Source organism: Schistocerca piceifrons, chromosome 3, assembly GCF_021461385.2.
Source record: "Schistocerca piceifrons isolate TAMUIC-IGC-003096 chromosome 3, iqSchPice1.1, whole genome shotgun sequence".
Classification (NCBI taxonomy): Eukaryota; Metazoa; Arthropoda; class Insecta; order Orthoptera; family Acrididae; genus Schistocerca; species Schistocerca piceifrons.
The window spans coordinates 458,094,996-458,115,978 of NC_060140.1; the positions used below are offsets into that span (position 1 = coordinate 458,094,996).

A 20,983-nucleotide genomic window follows, 5' to 3' on the forward strand; every position below is an offset into this window, starting at 1 on the left:
TCACCACTAGCTAGAAGGACCACAATTTTGTGCAGTCCAAACGATCTTACTTCCATCCACGGCATGTGTATTAATCACAGAGTGCAGCCTCTGCGTACACAACAATGATCGGCCCCACTCATTGTCGACACGTCACTTGGATGATGAAATTCTCCTTTCTGTTGGCCTTCCATACTTGCCAATCGCAAGCCTCTAAATTCACTGCGATCGTGCACACATTGCCCTTTCGAGGGCCTAGGAACTACCTCCACACCACTGAACTAAAGAGTGCGCATGAGCTAGCGATATGGACTGACACCAAGAAAATAGAACACGCGCAAAGTACAGACGGAAGAACAGGACGGGGCGCTACTCCATCTCCCTCTTCGCTCCCCCCTCCTCTTAATTTACGTCCTGGCGCGTTCTTGAGTATGGATGAAAAACGGGACAGGCAGCTTGCCCATTCCCCAATCTCCACTATCCTACTAGTTCATGGCCTGATACATTTTCTATCATGGGCAAAGGACATGATGGGCAGATTATCACTCTCTCTTTCCTCTCACTTATACTACACCCTAGTACTTTCTCGGGCATAGCTGGACACTATGGAAGCTGTCCAACCTCCCAATCTCCACCGTACTCCTAATTTACGTCCAGACACGTTCCCGAATATGGCTGAATGACAGGATGGGTAGCCTCCTCCCCCTCCCCCCTCTTTAGTACACGTCCTAGTACTTTCACAAGCATGGTTGAAGGTCAGGATCGTCAGATTTTCCATTTCCCTATCTTCCCCCTCCTGATTCTCGTCCTGACACATTCTTGAGCATGGATAACGAACAAGTACGGCAGCTGTCCTCTCCCCCTCTGTCCTCTGTCGTCCTTGTTCACATCCTATTATTTCTCAAATGTGATCAAAAGACAGGAGGGTCAACTTTACTCCTCCATCCCTCTGTCCCTTCTTAGTTCACGGTCTAGAGCTTTCTCCGTCACGAATGGTTAATTGGATGGGCAGCGCCCCCATGTCTCTCTCATCCCTTTGCTCCTACATCACGACCTGAATTTACCTCGAGCATGGGTGAAGGAAAGGATGGACAACTATACCCTCCCCACAGCCAAAAGGCAAGACGAGCAGCGTCTTACGTACACTATGTGATCCAAAGTACTCGGGCACCCACAAAAACGCACGTTTTTGATATTAGGTGCATTATCCTGCTATCTACTGTCAGGTATTCCATATCAGCGACCTCAGTAGTCGTTAGACATGGTGAGAGAGCAGGATGGGGTGCTCCGCGGAACTCACGGACTTCCAACGTGGTCAGGTGATTGCGTGTCACTTGTGTCATACATTTGTAAGCGAGATTTCCACACTCCTAAATATCCCTAGATCCACTGTTTCTGATGTGATAGTGAAGAGGAAACCTGAAGGAACATGTACAACACAAAAGCATACAGGCCAACCTTGTCTGTTGACTGACAGAGACTGCAAACATTTGAAGAGGGCTGTAATGTGTAATAGGCAGACATCTATCCAGACTATCACAGAAATTCAAAACTGCATCAGGATCCATTGCAGGTACTATGACAGTCAGGCAGGAGGGGAGAAAACTTGGATTTCGTGGTCGAGCGGCTGCTCATAAGCCACCATCACACTGGTAAATACCAAACGACGCCTCGCTTGGTGTAAGGACAACATTGGACGGTTGAACAGTGGAAAAATGTTGTATGGAGTTAGGAAACACGGTACACAATGTAGCGTTCCGATGGCAGGGTGTAGGTATCGTGAATGCCCGGTGAACGTCAAATGGCTGGCTGGTTCAAATGGCTCTGAGCACTATGGGACTTAACAGCTGTGGTCATCAGTCCCCTAGAACTTAGAACTACTTAAACCTAACTAACCTAAGGACATCAAATACATCCATGCCCGAGGCAGGATTCGAACCTGCAACCGTAGCAGTCGCACGGTTCCGGACTGCGTGCCTAGAACCGCGAGACCACCGCGGCCGGCCGGTGAACGTCATCTGCCAGTGTGAGTAGTGCCGACAGTAAAATTCGGAGGCGGTAGTGCTATGGTGTGGTGGTGGTTTTCGTGGAGGGGGCTTGCACCATTTGTTGTTTTGGGTAGCATTATCACAGCACAGGCCTACATTGCTTCCCACTGTTGAAGAGCAGTTCGGGGACTGCGATTGCATCTTTCAACACGATGGAGCACTTGTTCATAATGCACAACCTGTGGCGGAGTGGTTATTCGACAGTAACGGGGTTAATGGACTGGCCTGCACAGAGTCCTGACCTGAATCCTATAGAACACCTCTGGGATGTTTTGGAACGCCGTCTTCGTGCCAGGTCTCACCGACCGACATCGATACCACTCCTCAGTGCATCACTCCGTGAAGAATGGGCTGCCATTACTCAAGAAACCTTTCAGCAACTGATTGAACATATGCCTGCGAGAGTGGAAGCTGTCATCAAGACTAAGGGTGGGCCAACACCATATTGAATTCCAGAATTACCGATGGAGGGCACTGCGAACTTGTAAATCATTTTCAGCCAGGTGTCCGGATACTTTTGATAACACAGTGTAGGAATCACGTACCAAACGTCCCCCCCCCCCCCCACCCACACTCATTCATCTCCAGCCACCTACGCCCATTCAACACTGCCACAAATTATTATGCTACGTTGGTTGTTTTAGCTGTCTCTTCCATAAGATTAACAAGCTGTAGCATGGTATACCATGATTTGTATCATTTGTAGGATGTATCGAAAAGAATCATCTGATTAAAAAAATCACAACTATTACGTTATTTGAGGTATGTGCGTGAACAACACATTGTTGGAAAGAGCAAAGTCTCGAGTCTGACACGTTCCCTCTCGGTAGCAGCAATGTGCGCACACTTCAGTTTTAGTCTAAATGGTGTCGGGACAAGAGAAAGAGTTTTGTGTTCTGCATTTTGTGCAGTGCGGGTCAGTAATAACCGTTTAGTGTTACTTTCGCACTAGGTATGGTGTGGATCCTCCTACAGTACAGAGCATTAGACGGTGGCATGAACAATACCCAGAAAGAGGTTGTTTGTGTAGAGGCAAATCACAAGGGCGTCCCCTAGAGTCTCACACAGACGTCGAACGCATCCGCCGTAGTTTCACAAGGAGTTCGCAGAAATCCGTTCGCTGTGCAGCTCGACAGATCAACATGCCCCTGAAGTCCGCCTGGCGTGTTTTGCGTCAACGTTTATACATGAAACCATACAGAATTCAGCTACTGCAAGCTCTTTGTGAAGGTGACAAACGACAACGTGTAGAGTTCTGTAATTTCGTTCTTGGCAAGATGGAGGATGACACTTTTCTTCCTCGCTTAGCGTTTAGTGACGAGACAACATTCCATTTAAATGGGAAGGTGAACCGTCATAATGTGAGAACATGCGGTACGGAACAACCACATGAAGTTGTACAACATGAGAGGGGCTCTCTAAAATTTAATGTGTTCTGTGCAGTTTGACTGGAAAAAGTGTATGGTCCATTTTTCTTTGCCGAGAACACTGTTACAGGAAGCACATATCTCGATGTGCTTGAGAAATTTCTTTTCCCACAGGTGGAGACTGATTCGAAAGGCTTCATTTACCAGCGTGGAGGGGCACCGCCACACTGGCATCTGGAAGTGCGGGAATTTTTAAATCAGAGGATTTCTGAACGATGGCTCGGTCGCACAGGACCAAATGATTCAGCCTTACATTACTGGCCTCCAAGATCACCGACGTGACTGTATATGATCAGTTCTAGTGGGGGTTTACAAAAGACTCTATGTGCCTCTGTTACGAACAACAATGAATGAACTGAGACATCGCATAACAGCAGCTGTGGTAGCCATTCAAAATAGTTCAAATGGCTCTGAGCACTATGGTACTTAACAATTGAGGTCATCAGTCCCCTAGAACTTAGAGCTACTTAAACCTAACTAACCTAAGGACATCACACACATCCATGCCCGAGGCAGGATTCGAACCTGCAACCGTAGCGGTCGCGCGGTTCCAGACTGTGGAAGCCGTAACTCAAGCCATGCTCGCTGCAGTGTGGGGACAATTTGAATACCGCATTGACATATGCCGTGCATCTCAAGGGGGGCATATTAAACACCTATGAAAAGATATGAAAAAAACTTTTTGTGTTTCCCATTCATCAAAACACAAAATTATTTGTATACGTTTATTAGTTTCAAAAATGTTGACGTACCAAATCTGATGAATCTTGTTGATACTCCCTATATTTATTCTTTAAAACAGCACAAATTGATCGTGGGACAGAATGGGACTACTATTGAAATTGAGTTAGCAGGTAATACAGATAAACCGTATCTATAGCAGTGCCACTTGTTGCTCTTGATAAGGTTAATCGATTCTTAAATCTGTCTGCGGCTAATCATACTGCTGATTATAACATTCTACAAAAATAAGCCATAGTCACTTTGAAAAAGAGGCGCTGTTATCGACTGATTCTCATCATACCTAGCACATGGCGTACGAAGAATACACATAACACAAAACGCAAACAATGCTTAACAGTTGGCAAAAAAATTTTCAGAACCGAAACATTTTAATTTGAGTTCCTTACAGTTAGGACGAAATGTGTTCTGATACACGTCAATAAATATTCCGGAAGTGCTAGCCATGGCAAATACTCTCATTATAATGACGAAAAACAAAACAAAACAAGATAACTACTTGGGAGAAAGCAAATAAAACCATCTAGGCGGTTTAGAGTTGGTTAATATGCAATAATATCCCTCTGATCGTGAACGAAACAAGTGTCATGAGCATGTTAAAGACCCTGACTTGCTTAAAAACCAACTAACACACAAAATAAATTTTTATTCTCAGTTGAAGTGCAGTGAACGCACAAAGATAATCGAAAACACGACGTCAGAAACAGTTTATTCCTTTACAATCTTGTCATCAGTGTGTAACAGCCGTTGTCTTTTTTTTTCATGCTGTTAACACATACGCTCATTTCTTAACTACGGAAAGCTTTTCTGGGAAACACATGCACAAAATATGTATCCTGTTTATAAACCACAGAAAAGGGACAAAATAATAAGGACGATAAGTAGTATTGGAGCTCATTGTAAAGAAATGCTCAAAACATTTGGGATTTTAAGTACACTTTGTGAATGCATTTGTCAGTCAGTTATGTACAATGAAAGTAACTTTAATTACTGCGCAAACATTCCTGTGCAGGACCTTGGAATAAGGTCTCGAATGAACTTACATTTACCAAGAATGAATAAATATAAAACTCAGGGCAGCAGTATCAGAGAATGAATCTGTGGAATAAATACACCAAGAAAATTAAATAGAGTAGTAAAATGAACTTATTTCAAGAGGCAGTTTAAAAGTGCATGTTAGGCAGCACAGTCTATGCACAGACGAGGGGTTTGGTAAAAAATTTAACACAAGCAAATAATAACAACACGTCCATTTCGTTCTACAGCACGCTTTTGTAGTCGTCTGTCTTCTGACTGGTTTGATGATTTGTTTACTGATTTTTTTCAGGTAAAGTTTACACCAAAGATCTTTAATGGATGACGCTAATACGTTATCCTCCTCCTGCAATCATCATTTGACTCGTTATGGAGGACTGTTCACTCAGGTTATGATGCAAAGAAATGGGAAGTTGCGGTACACAAAATGAAAACGAACATCATCGTCAGGATCCTGATGTTGGCCGATAATGTGTGCGTTGTGTATGTACTGCGTGCAATGATCAGAGTAGTCGCATGTATTATGCTACTAAATAAATTCCTTGGAAGGATGTACAAAGAAAACACTATTTATACTAACGACAAACCGAATGAAGTTTGCTTGCTTTTAAATGGCTTCACTTCTATTCAGGATGATGGACGCTCTAATCTCCATCAAGTCATTCTTATTTAAGTTTAGCGTGAATTCCCTAAATGTCTTCGCACAAATACTGGTACGGTTCCTACGATAACGTCACAGCCGACTATCTGTTCCATCCTCGTAAAACTATACCTGCAGGTATGGAAATAACTTTATTCATAAATTTTGTTTCTTTTTTTTTTTTTTTTGTTCTTAAACTGCGTTCCCACTTCCTATTTCCTTCTAAAAGTGATTTGCGAATGAATAAAGTTACTACTACATGACAAAAACTGTAGTTCAGGCTCTGTACCCTTTCGTCCAGAAGTTGCTGTTCCTATATATAAATCTCTGATTTATAATTTTGCTTTTTGTTGAGTTATGTTGTTTCAGATGTTCACGTGTACCTTGCCTCATCTGGTTTTATCTACTGCTTCCATATCAGTAAGATATATAGTCAAAGAAAATACAATCTCACGACAGCTTAATGGTGACAAGGACATGATCAATTCGAAACATTCATTAGTATATCTTGTCTGGAAGCAGCAATAGCCTGGTCAACGAAGATCAAGAAACGTCGAACAACGAAAAAAATTCGTATAGTCGAAAATTTTTCTATAGTGGTTGAATGGAGTGCCATGAACGACGTACTAAGATTCCTCACCAGTGTGGTGTGAGCGTTGTGGTGAGGGGAGGGGGAACGTTTAAAAGCCACTTTTTATGTTTTTCTTAATAGCCCGAGAACCGCTGCTTCTAGGGAAACTGCTTCCCAGTAGAAAATTAAACTACGCTCAGTTACCTACATTAAAGTTTCTGCTCATTTTCTTTGTCTAGGACTAACGATTCCGCGTTGCAGGGGATAGAAAAATTACACACATATATATAGTATTTTAATGTCATAAAACTGTTGTTTATTCTTAAATGAAGAGGGCGAAGAATAAATATTAAAACAGCGGAATAATATTAACGGATGTGTTCTGAGGCCGTGGCGGGTTGGAGACGGGTGTTGGGTGGAGGGTAGGTGCGTGAGGGAAGGTAGGTTGCCGCATTATGGTCACGCACTTCCCTCCTTCGTTGATCAGCAAACTGAAGAGGGGCAGGCGAGTCCCCATCCCCTCTACGCCATTACAGTATGTCATAACAAATATCCACAGTGTATTTCATAAAGTTATTACTATCCTTCGTCAGCTCGTCTTACAAATTACTGGCGACACAGAGTGCACACACACTCTAGGGGTGCTTGTTCTCCACTACATGGCATACAGATATCAGACACTAATAGTACCAGCGCAAGAAACCGTTATGGACAGATTCCAAGTAAATATCTGCGTACTGTTCTAATCTAGTAGAGGCGATATTGATACTTAGTCATCGTACAAGACAGTTGTAATGTTCTTCCTGGAAAGGCAACTTCTTCCATTATCAGTGCTTCTCGCTTTTCAGTTGACAGACTTTACCTAACCAGCATTTCCTGTTATGTGAATAGGCAAAATAATTTCACTGAGTCCGTTTTTACGTAGTGGAATCATTTTCAATTTATTAAGTCAGTACTCATTTGCAGATGTTAAGCCAGCTTTTGTGTAAAATATGTTTCTATAAAAAAAGACTGAGAAGCGTTTAATTTGTAGGTGTGATGTTTTCAGTGAACCGTATGGACTTGGTGAGCAAGGGGCTGAATTCGTAAATGTGGCATCTTGCTGCTGCCTATCGTCGACAGCATACTGCAAAGTCGTGTAACAATATTGTTGTCAGTTGGTTGTAAATTAATGAGTGACAAGAAAGTTATCTAACTGTGTTACTGGTAGATTGCATAAATCTCTTGTAGAATGGGCTGCAATGAGTGCAGCCACTTTCCAAACATACGCAGTGTTTCTTCCAAAGCGGAGACGATGAAATTGACATTGTCTTTTTACATAATAGTTCACTTAAAAAGTGCAAGTAAGAACTCACTAAACAAACAGAAAATAACTCCACTATACACTGAGATGACAAAAGTCATGGGATAGCTCCCAACATTGTATCGGACCTCCTTTTTGCTCGGTCTAGTGCAGCATCTCGACGTGGAATGGATTCAACAAGGCGTTGAAAGTCTCGTGCAGAAATATTGAGCCACGCTGCCTCTGTAGCTATCCATAATCGCGATTATGTCATAAACTCGATTATGTCATAAATGTCCGATGGCATTTATGTAGAGCGATATCTGTGGAAAAAAAATATCGCTCGAATTGTCCAGAATGTTCTTCAAACCAATCGCGAACAATTGCAGCCCGGAAACGTGGCGCACTGTCATCCATAAAAATTACATCGTTCTTGGAGAACATGACATTCATGAATGGCTAAAAATGGTCTCCAAGTAGTCGAACATCGAGAGGACCCCGTCCATTTTATGTAAACACAGATCACATCTTTATAGAGCCACCACCGGCTTACACAGTAGCTTGTCGGCAATTTGGGTCCATGGCTTCGTGGGGTCTATCCCACACTCGAACAACACCATCAGATCTTAGCAAGTGCAATCGGGGCTCGTCTGACCAGGTCACAGTTTTTCTGTAGTTTAGGTTCAACTGGTTCAAATGGCTCTGAGCACTGTGGGACTTAACATCTATGGTCATCAGTCCCCTAGAACTTAGAACTACTTAAACCTAACTAACCTATGGACATCACACAACACCCAGTCATCACGTGTAGTCTAGGGTTCAAATGGCTCTGAGCACTATGGGACTTAACAGCTGTGGTCATCAGTCCCCTAGAACTTAGAACTACTTAAACCTAACTAACCTAAAGACATCACACACATCCATGCCCGAGGCAGGATTCGAAAACTACCTACCGTAGCAGTCGCGCGGTTCCGGACTGCGGGCCTAGAACCGCGAGACCACCGCGACCGGCTGTAGTCTAGGGTCCAAACGATATGGTCACGAGCCCGAGAGAAACGATGCGACTGATTTCGTGCTGTTGGCAAAGGCACTCACGTTGCTCGTCTGCTGCCACAGGCCATTCAGCCCATTAACGCCACATTTCGCCGCACTGTCCTAACGGATACGTTGTTCATACGTCGCACATTGATTTCTGCGGTTGTTTCATGCAGTGTTGCCTGTGTGTTAGCACTGACAGCTCTACCCAAACTCAGCTGCTCTCGGTCGTTAAGTGAAGGCTGTCGCCACTGCGTTGTCCGTGGTGAGAGGTAATGTCTAAAATTGGCACACTCTTGACACTGTGGATCTTGGAATATCGAAGTTCCTAACGATTTCCGAAATGCAATGTCCCATGCACCTCGCTCCAACTATCATTCAGCGATCAAAGCCTTGTAATTCACGTCGTGAGGCCATAATCACATCGAAAACCTCTTCATATGTATCACCTGACTATGAATGACAACTCTGCCAATGCACTGCCATCTATATACAGGGTGGTCCATTGATAGTGACCGGCCCAAATATCTCACGAAATAAGCATCAAACGGAAAAACTACAAAGAACGAAACTCGTCTAGCTTGAAGGGGAAAACCAGATGGCGCTATGGTTGGCCCGCTTGATGGCGCTGCCATATGTCAAACGAATATCAACTGCGTTTTTTCAAATAGGAACTCCCATTTTTTATTACGTATTCGTATAGCACGTTAAGAAATATGAATGCATAAAAAGTTCTCGGTTTACTTGCCGCGTCAAACTTGACGCGGCAAGTAAACCGAGAACTTTTTATGCAAGGACTCCGTCGCGAAAGACTTAGTAATCAAGAAATATGAATGTTTTAGTTGGACCACTTTCTTCGCTTTGTGATAGATGGCGGTGTAATGGTCACAAACGCATAAGTACGTGGTATCACGTAACATTCCGCCAGTGCGGACGGTATTTGCTTCGTGATACATTACTCGTGTTAAAATTGATCGTTTACCAATTGCGGAAGAGGTCGATATCATGTTGATCTATGGCTGTTGTTGTTGTTGTGGTCTTCAGTCCTGAGACTGGTTTGATGCAGCTCTCCATGCTACTCTATCCTGTGCAAGCTTCTTCATCTCCCAGTACCTACTGCAACCTACATCCTTCTGAATCTGCTTAGTGTATTCATCTCTTGGTCTCCCTCTACGATTTTTACCCTCCACGCTGCCCTTCAATGCTAAATTTGTGATCCCTTGATGCCTCAAAACATGTCCTACCAACCGATCCCTTCTTCTAGTCAAGTTGTGCCACAAACTTCTCTTCTCCCCAATCCTATTCAATACCTCCTCATTAGTTACGTGATCTACCCACCTTATCTTCAGCATTCTTCTGTAGCACCACATTTCGAAAGCTTCTATTCTCTTCTTGTCCAAAATAGTTATCGTCCATGTTTCACTTCCATACATGGCTACACTCCATACAAATATTTTCAGAAACGACTTCCTGACACTTAAATCTATACTCGATGTTAACAAATTTCTCTTCTTCCGGAATATTTTACCCAAGAGGACGCCATCATCATTTAATCATACAGTAAAGCTGCATGTCCTCAGGAAAAATTACGGCTGTAGGTTCCCCTTGCTTTCAGCCGTTCGCAGTACCAGCACAGCAAAGCCGTTTTGGTTAATGTTACAAGGCCGGATCAGTCAATCATCCAGACTGTTGCCCCTGCAACTACTGAAAAGGCTGCTGCCCCTCTTCAGGAACCACATGTTTGTCTGGCCTCTCAACAGATACCCCTCCGTTGTGGTTGCACCTACGGTACGGCCATCTGTATCGCTGAGGCACGCAAGCCTCCCCACCAACGGCAAGGTCCATGGTTCATGGGGGGGATCTATGGCTATTGTGATTAAAATGCCCAACAGACGTGTGCTATGTATGCTGCTCGGTATCCTGGACAATATCATCCAAGTGTCCGGACCGTTCGCCGGATAGTTATGTTATTTAAGGAAACAGAACGTGTTCAGCCACATGTGAAACGTCAACCACGACCTGCAACAAATGATGATGCCCAGGTAGGTGTTTTTGCTGCTGTCGCGGCTAATCCACACATCACTAGCAGACAAATATCACTAGAATAGGGAATCTCAAAAACGTCAGTGTTGAGAATGGTACATCAACATTGATCGCACCCGTACCATATTTCTATGCACCAGGAATTGCATGGCGACGAATTTGAACGTCGTGTCAAGTTCTGCCACTGGGCACAAGAGAAATTACGGGACGATGACAAATTTTTTGCACGCGTTCTATTTAGAGACGAAGCGTCATTCACCAACAGCGGTAACGTAAACGGGCATAATATGCACTATTGGGCAACGGAAAATCCACGATGGCTGCGACAAGTGGAACATCAGCGACCTTGGCGGGTTAATGTATGGTGCCGCATTATGGGAGGAAGGATAACTGGCCCTCATTTTATCGATGGCAATCTAAATGGTGCTACGTATGCTGATTTCCTACGTAATATTCTACCGATGTTACTACAAGATGTTTCACTGCATGACAGAATGGCGATGTACTTCCGCACGTTCACCGGATCTGATGTCCCCGGATTTCTTTCTGTGGGGAAAGTTGAAGGGTATTTGCTATCGTGATCCACCGACAACGCCTGACAACATGCGTCAGCGCATTGTCAATGCATGTGCGAACATTACGGAAGGCGAAATACTCGCTGTTGAGAGGAATGTCGTTACACGTACTGCCAAATGCAATGAGGTTGACGCATATCATTTTGAGCATTTATTGTATTAATGTCGTATTTACAGGTAATCACGCTGTAACAGCATGCGTTCTCAAATGGTTCAAATGGCTCTGAGCACTATGGGATTTAACATCTTAGGTCATCAGTCCCCTAGAACTTAAAACTACTTAAACCTAACTAACCTAAGGACATCTCACACAACCATGCCCGAGGCAGGATTCGAACCTGCGACCGTAGCAGTCCCGCGGTTCCGGACGGCAGCGCCTAGAACCGCACGGCCACCGCGTCCAGCTGCGTTCTCAGAAATGATAAGTTCACAAAGGTACATGTATCACACTGGAACAACCGAAATAAAATGTTCAAACGTACCTACGTTCTGTATTTTAATTTTAAAAACCTACCTGTTACCAACTGTTGGTCTAAAATTGTGAGCCATATGTTTGTGACTATTACAGCGCCATCTATCACAAAGCGAAAAAAATGTCCAACTAAAACATTCATATTTCTTTACGTACTACACGAAAATGTAATAAAAAATGGGGGTTCCTATTTTAAAAAACGCAGTTGATATCCGTTTGACCTATGGCAGCGCCATCAAGCGGGCCAACCATATCACCATCTGGTTGCCCTCTTCAATCTAGACAAGTTTCATTCTTTGTAGTTTTTTCGTTTGACGCTTATTTCGTGAGATATTTGGCCCGGTCACGATCAATGGATCACTCTGTATATGCGTATCACTCCTCCCTGACTTTTGTTACCTCAGCGTAGAAATACGAGCTCAGTAAAATTTTACGGATATAAGAAAACTTGCCAGGAAATGTTATGAGTGTATTGGTACCTGTAAAATGAAAAGCGAGCAGTGGTTATGGTGGAGAAAACTACCTTCCCAGAAGAATGCTACAGCTGCCATACGTACAAGACAACTAAAAATAATTTTCCCTCTAGCGAGGTAGAACAATGCGCAGAGATTTACATAGAATCTGTCCACATGTGTTTCTTGCATTAGCATTACTGGTGACTCATATCTGTACTCCATATAGTGGAAAATTAAAACCCGTAGGTAATGTCTGCGCAGTTCCCCGCCGTGACTTGTAAGGGAAGCAGCAGGAGGATCGGTCCGCGGTGTAGCAAATATCTACGAAAAGGCCACACGCAGAATCGCAGTTTGTGGATGTCTTGGTGCTCGGGTCCTATTGGGGCTAAGAACATGTTGCAAAAATTTTTTGGTTTAGCTCGGACCAGCGGTTATTTGTATAACCATTCGAATATCTGTCTTACTGTAGCTATGTTACAGTACATTAAGCAAGGTTTGAAAGATAAACCGGAGCTGGCGCCTAGGCAAATCGTGCAAATCAATTACTTCCTTTTACAAAAGGCTGAAATTAATGCTCAGCTACCGTTCGGATTTTTCAAACAAAAAAAATCACCGTCGCTTGGATTTTACGTACAAAAACAGTCACCACACCATTAAATACCTTCGGAGTGGAAGCGAGATTGATGGCTTAGACATGGTACACCAGTGCATCGGACTTTGCTGTAATATAAATTTTTACCGTTTGGAAAAAATTTTGCTTCGTTTGGTTTGTACGTGAAAAAAACAAGTTTTTCTGGAAGGTTCCTGAACCGCGTCACTTCTATATTTTATTTTAGTACGAATCGGTTCAAACTTTGCACAAAGGTAGTTAAATTGATAAAATCAAAACGAAATTTTTTTATCCAATAAGCTTCATCCGTTGTCGAGATGTGACGGTTTAAAGTCGAGCTAAATGTTGCACATACACTTTGTTTCGTGAATTTTATGTGCAAGAACGGTTTAAGTCAAATAAATAAACAATGTGTTCGTAGGATAAAATTGAAAAATCACTTTGAAAAAATTTAGTGTCATTCGGAATTCACGTGCCAAAGTATGTTTTTGTCAGTTTATTTACGAGTGCAGCTTCTGTTTCAAACTTGGGCGTATCGGTACAAATTTTGTAAGAAGATAGAAAAATACATGTAATTAATGGTAGCCTGTTGTTTTGTGAAAGCTTTATTTGTTGCCACAATATAAGCAACACAGTTCGAAAGACAGTAAAAAACATATATCTGATCAGTCGTTGCCCAGGTCAATAAAAAACTACATCGGTTGCCAACCTATGGCGATCTAATGTCAAAATTATGGTAGAGTAAAAGTTTAGAAGCAAAATGAAAACTGTTCCTATCATAACAAAAAAAAAGGCGAATATGCCTTGGGCACATTTAGGTGTGTAAAGTGAACGAGCTTTTCGAATTATGTGGCAGCTTCAAAGACATTTAAATCAAAACGTCTTGACACATTAGCGCTTGTTTACGAGATAACCCTCCTTCGCCAGCGCACTGAGCTCTCTTAACTGCAGGGTCTTAACACTCCTGCATCTTGTAATTTATAGGCCAAAGTCCGTGATTCTTGTCACCAAAATCCAGAGGATTAACCAGCCATACCAGACAATATATGTAATATCATATAGCTAAAAAAGTCACCCCCTCCCAGCCAGAAATTAAAAAAATTATATTAACGTCACATAAGGAAAAAAACCACCTCCAGAAGGTTCTTAACACCTTGTAGCTGTTTCTTATGACTTAATAGGTAGAGAGAGTGGGGGACTGGCCCATACTCTCTTCAGTTTGCAGGTCTACGGAGGAGGGAAGTGCATGCTATCGATATAAATCGATCCATGCGATGTAGCATCAACTGGCGAGTAACGACTGCTAGTCAGACACACGCACGGTGCATGTAGTATCAGCGAGTGTTCTGTCCATGTGTAGAATAGGGAAGGTGCGCGATCTCTTGAGTCTGACCGAGGGCAGATTGTGATGGGCCGAAGGCTCGGCACGAGCATTTCGGAAACTACACGACTTTTCGTGTGTTCGAGGGCTGCTGTGGTCAGTGCCTTCAGCACGTGACGACATCAACGTGAAACGACGTCCAGACGTCGTGGGGTTGGGCTGCCACCCCTCATTACGTCGTAGACTGGGTAGATTGGTGAAACAGGACGGGCGGTGAATTGTGACGGAATTAACATCAGAATTTTATGCCAGGCAAGACACAAGTGTGCCTGAACACGCAGTGCACCGAACACTCCTAACGAAGAGCCTCCACAGCCGACGACCCATGCATGTGTCGTTAACACAACGACATCGGCAACTACGGCTGAAATGGGCGCGTGACCATCGGCACTGGACGTTGGCGCAGAGGCAGAGCGTTGCGAGGTCTGATGAATCCTGACACCTCCTTCATCATGCCGATAGGAGGGCGCGAATCCCAGGGGAACAACTCTTTCCCACCTCTAATGCGGAACAGAGACAAGCTGACGGGTCTCCATTATGCTCTAGGGAAACATTCACGTGGGAATCCGTGGGTCCAGTGGAGCTCGTGCAAGGCATCATGAGGGCAGATGAGTATCATACATTGGTTGCAGATCACATACATCCCTTCATGACGACCATGTTTCTCGGAAGGCAGCGACATTTTTCAACAAGACAATGCGTCATGTCACAAGGCCAGGAGTGTGATGCAGTGGTTCAAGGAACACAGTGACAATAGCATAGGTGGTTTCATATGAAAAAATGAATGAAATGGTGGTTTCAGGCGGAAGCCATTGGTACTCAAAGCGTTACTAAGATTTGGAATACTTATTTCGTTTGTCAATCATTCCTGGTATTGAACTATGACACAAAAATGTTGATGTCACACACTTCTGCGACAGCTTTTTAGGAAAAGAACATAAGACTGAATCGGAAAACGGAGCGCAAAAATTCGAAGCTGTGCCTTTTTTTTCCCTAGGGCCTCCAGTCCCCCCTCCCCCTCCCAAAAAAATGAAGCATTGGCTGTATTTTGAACTGGAAGACAGAAAGTTTTGATTATTAATCAGAGACATGAAGAACGATACCCGTAGACCACGGGTTCACCGCAAATGGACTGATGAAGTAGAGTCGAGCTTTGAACATCATTTGCTCGTAAACTATTGAATAAACCAACATAGATGTCCCGTTATTTTCATACTTCTTTCATCCTGTAAAATTTCGTCTTTATCAGGGAGCGACCTTTGGCGGTTTCTACTTGTTAGATAAGAAATGTAAACTTTCCCTTGATCGATGGGTCCTGCACGAATGGAAGTTGTATGAGTACGCTTTTTTAGCTTTTTGTGTTCGGTCGCTGCCTATTTTAGCCGTCTGCTCTGTGAAAAAGCACGGTAGTACTCAGCAGTTTTTTCAGAATTGGCATATACCACGAGTAGTCACTAGCATACTTTGAAATCAGTTACACGAAACATTTCAGCACTGACTTCTAATTTAGTAGATGTTCAGTACACAACGCAAACCAGAGGAACAATGGCTCCTCTGGGTGCACTTGTCAGAGCTTTGAATCACAACGCCACTACCGCCTACCCGGCAACCCTTGTGCTTCGCGATGCTTGTTTCCGCCGACTTCAGAAAAGCGCTATATTACTGTTCTAGAAAAAAGTTTTCAAAGACTAAAGTCCCTAGCGGTGGGCACATAATTGTGCTCTGAAACCTGAAAGCAACACACTACGGGACGCGTATTTGATCAGTAAAAACACATTTGCATTGCAGAATGCCCGACACTCTCTTCGCATAAATGACACAATATAATACTTAAATGCGAAGTGGCACTGCTACGTTGTAGAGATTATGTCTCTGGTACGAATTTCATTTCTCAATTTTCCATTACTGAGCATATTCTTTACAGTGACAAAAAAAATAACAGACGACTAGTCCATGAAATTTCGAGATTGCAGCCGGATGACGAAGACTTCTTGCCACGATATTTCGGCTGACAGCTATTCAACCTAAATATCGTGGCAACAAGTCTACGTCATTCGGCTGCAATCCAAAAATTTCATGGAATACTCCTTACGCTGGAAAATTTCAAGAATGGTATGTATTACAGTTAGGATGCGTGCACTGATTCATGTGGGAAGGGTATTCCAAAGTTGTTGTATCCTCTCCTGGGGCATAACAGTCGTGACTAACCTATGGTATCCTGGATAATGGCACTGGGACGAAGTTAATGTCCGAACTGGTCCACACATGGTCTATTGGGGACACATCTGGGCATATCACTGGCCACTGGACTATCTCAACGTCACGCACAATTCATAGAGACACTTATCATGTGTGGACGAGCCTTGTCTTGTTGAAAACTAGCACCACGTTATTGTCGCGTTGGAATTAACAGATGAGGACACAGGATGTCCGTGAGTTCTAGCCGTGACGTTAAGTCATACCCAATTGCTGCACACACCATGACTCTGGGAGTAACACCATCGTGCCTCTCCAAAACATTGCAAAACGATTATCCTGCCCATGCCGCCGCCATAATCGCAGACGATAGTCAGCTGGGGTAGAACACAATCGCGATTCATCCCAGAAAACAGTGCGACGCCATTTATCAGCAGTCCGTGCTTCCTAGTCATAGCATCATTCCAAACACAGCCGTCTGTGTGGTGGTATTACTGGCACCCTATGCGTGGGACGGTAATTCTCTAGTTCGGCTGCGTTTGTCTCCGACCGATTGTGCGGGATGGCACAGAATGTTCCATAGAGTGCATTACTTGTACGCGAATGGCAGTCACATATGTGAAGGTGTTCGATGTACTTGGTGCACAATACGGTAATCCTCCCTTGTGGTGACCACATGTTTCGACCAGAACTTTTACGACGAGTATGCCTGCCGTCACATTCCCATGAAGTACAACATCGGTCCATTGTCACATTGGAATGGACAATCCTACTAAGGAGCCAAATGGAGATCCCTAAGGAGGCCCTTCCCTGATTCAGTCAGGTGCTGATAACGCTGTCTCACAAAGGTATGCATCATCTCAGTGTGCTTCACAGTTATCACTCAACATCTAATGTTGTTTACACCCAAGGTCTTGTAACGAATCTACACACGAACAACACAAATACATTCTGGTGGCCGTTCTGTCACAGAGGTATAAACGCTAATTATCTATAGCTGCGGATGATGTGCACCCGTACTAAGTTACATTGATCTCTGACCATGTATTCTGGGTGCCAAATTTTTTCTCGTCTAGCGTATTTGTAATACTAGCTATGGAATGCAATGTGCGATAAGTATATTCAAACGTGTTGGCTGCGTGACGTGTAATATAATGCTGTTTATACTACTGTCACGTGTTATAAATCCTTGCTATTTCTCGTACTGCAAGTTGAGATTACTTTCTGCTGCTTCATGTCATTGCAGGCCGAGGATGTGTTGGTGACGGTGGAACAGGGTACTCTACTTGGAACCACGGCTACTAGCGTCTACAATACCACTTACACGGCGTTTCTGGGTATCCCGTACGCGGAACCACCCGTTGGAGAGCTACGTTTCCGGGTGAGTGTGCAGCAGCACAGAGCTCGTACTCATTACTGTTCAAGATGAATTTACTGCTTTTAGTACTTCTGTTTACTTGAATGTCACTTAGACTCTGAATGATAATTGTCTTAAAATTTCCTATGAGATATTAATGACCCAACAAGTAACGACTACATCAGTGTACAAAGGTTAACAATAAAAGTGAAGGGAAGAAAATGAAGAGAAGAACTCAAGAAAACATAGTAAATATAAGTGTTACGCTGCTTGACAGTTGCTAGAGAACGGAGGCATTGTTGAACGAGAATAATCAGAGGCTATGATGGACGACACGGAACATGGTACATAGCTAGTGGAAGTAAATTTAAAACGAGAAATGGTACAACTTTCACCACTTGGGAAAGAACAATAACAGACATAAATAACATTCTTGCTTGACACAGGTCAGACTCGCAACATAACGTCTATATTGGACCCTCAGTAATGAATACGCCCACCTCGGGCACTAATGCACATTTTCCACCTGTTATTGATGCTGGCTACCATACTGTTGAGGAGTCCATGGTGGATATTATCCCTCTCCTCTCTCAAGGCTGTTTTCAGATTTTGTACGGTTTAAGAGGGGATGTTCGTTGGGAAACACCTCTGCCAAGAGCATCCCAGACATGCTCTTTAGCGTTTAGGCCGAGGGAGCACCACGCCATTCTACTTATTTAATACCTTCACTTTCCATTGTGTCCAAATACTCAGAGCTCCTGTGCGGGCAGGAACTGTCGTCCATAAAGTGGTAGTCGAGACCTACCGCATCCCTAGACATACTCACGTGATCCAGAATAATCACTCTGCATAAACGCTGTGTTGTAATAGGACTTCGCTCAAATATATGCAATGGTGTTTGGCCATTGTGCATAATGCCTGCCACACCACAGCGCGTAGGCCTTTCCAATGACATTCATGAACATTCTGTGGTGTGTAGCATGTTCCCCCCCCCCCTCCTTCTCTCCACACTAGCGAGTGGCCAGAACTACTTGCCACAGTGAAGCTAGATTCATTGGAGAACATCACTCTGGACCACTGCTGCTGACCCCAAACAACATGTTCCCTACAACAACGACCTCTTTCCCCACGGTGGAGTGGTTGATGTGGAACAGGCCTCTGCGCATACAAACTAGCCTGATTTAATCGCCAGAAAATAGTTCTGGTGGAGACACGTGTACACGTAACGGTTGCAAGATATACAGCGATCTGCGTAGGAATGAGATGTCTGTTCCGTTTCGTCACTAGGGCTACGTATCGATCCTCTTACGGTGTGGTGGTTCATCTAAGAGCCTCGGCATGTTTTTACATAACATTTCCACCTTGAGGGGCCTTTTTTAATCGCGAGATGACACTTTTGGACTCACCCATTTCTGTGGCCACAGTAGTGACACTTTCACTGGTTTCGACCCGTCCTGCTACTCGTCCACAATCATAATAGCTCAAATGGTGTCTTGCAGACATGTTGCAGTGCTACACGCAATGGCGCACTAATCGATTCCATAACAACCTGTGCCAAACTCCGTACTTCATGGACTGTCGAATGAAAGTAGAGTGTTCGTGCACCGGCTTCGCTGCAGTTAACACGTCCTGCCCTCTACATTTTCCTTTACTATAACTGATCTGGTGTTTCGTAGCAATTTTTGGGTGTTCCGTAGCAATTAGCCGTTGTTCCTTAGCAGGCGGTAGTTGTTCTTTAGCAGCTATCAAGCAGCCTACTATCTACATTTGTCAAGTAGCTTATGTGATTAGATAGCAAGTATAGGGGCAGAAAGACAATAAGTAAAGAATTTAAAACCTAAGGACATTAACAAAACATTATAATCATAGTTTATTGTGAAACAGAATGTAGAAAATGCTGTAAATATGCTTTAACGTTTGTCGCGTTAAGAGTTCAAAAATTGACCAAGCTATTGTCTGTCTGCTGAGTAGTCCAGAAAGATGTTTCAAAAACATTCATCTGATTTCGCAAGACTGCATCGTGTACAAGAATGAAGATATAAACTTGGAGAGAATTTTAACTCACACGTCAAAACTAAATATTTATCTTGTCGTTATAATTTTCCGGTCTATGTGATTGATGATGGAGGTCTTCTGGCGCAGTACTTCGATCGTTCATTGCCCAGTGTGCGTCGAGTCGATATGGGAAGAACACAGCAACAAGAGGTGTTTCGCGTTCTTCCGTTTCAACAGGTGCAATTCAGTTACAAATTGGTGGGTTGATTTTGGTCGAGGGTACAGAACCGCACCTTATACTACTCAAAGTATTCGATGAGAGGATCAGCGTCATCAGGTTCAAGGCACTGATTGTTTACGTAAGAGAAAATCCACATGTTGAGCGAAGGGATCGTTCAAGACGTAGAGCGCATTTTTACAGATTCTTGCCCCTAATTCACAGAACTCTCCTCGTCATGGCAAGCAAAACTTATCTAGTCCTCACATGTCTGTCTAATTTGTTTTGTGTCGTGTTTCTACCCGTGGAGGATTCAATTGCTACAAGACCTTTATGAGTGTGATAAACAAAAATGTGTAGAGCTGTGTGAATTCTTTCTGGGCATGGAGGTCGAAAACCGGGAGGTGGGATAGTCTTACCGGCAACCATTGAAACCGGCAAATTATACCCATTACACGATGGTAAACGCTTAGTTTCGATACGTAAGTTTAAATTCGCCATTCTCCCCTCCAAACAATCGCGCCCTCATCCCATGCTTCTATCTTGCATGTAGAAGGTATAGCTTTGTTGAATTTGATGCATGTTTATGAGTAACTCTGAATTTGCAAATAATTTGGGTAGTAGGTCGAACAATAATATAATTTTTTCATCTTGAACTCCTTTGTACGAGAACTAATATAACATTTATTAATACTGAAAAGAGGTTTGATAGTCGTTATAAATTATTTATATGACTTACGTTTCGTTCGGTATGATTGTTACGAATTTTGAAGGGAATATTGAAGTTGCCTACATCTGAGAATTCAAATATAAAATATTTAGACGAATTTCAGTGAAAAAAAAGCAACAACACGTAATCAGTGATAATACAAATTCTGTCACTAGAAGTAACAGACGTATTGGAGGCAAATTAAAGGCAAATTG

The 20,983-nt window shown here is 43.3% G+C and overlaps 1 protein-coding gene across 1 annotated transcript in view; it reads left to right on the forward strand.

The window, feature by feature from the left end:
* The first annotated feature begins 17,724 nt into the window (after positions 1-17,724).
* The window catches only part of LOC124788741 (cholinesterase-like), a 75,263-nt gene continuing 72,004 nt past the window's right edge, over positions 17,725-20,983 (forward strand). Inside the window, exon 1 of the mRNA XM_047256023.1 lies at positions 17,725-17,871. Within this exon, the coding sequence (XP_047111979.1) occupies positions 17,725-17,871 (147 nt within the window). The remainder of the gene's footprint in view (positions 17,872-20,983) is intronic.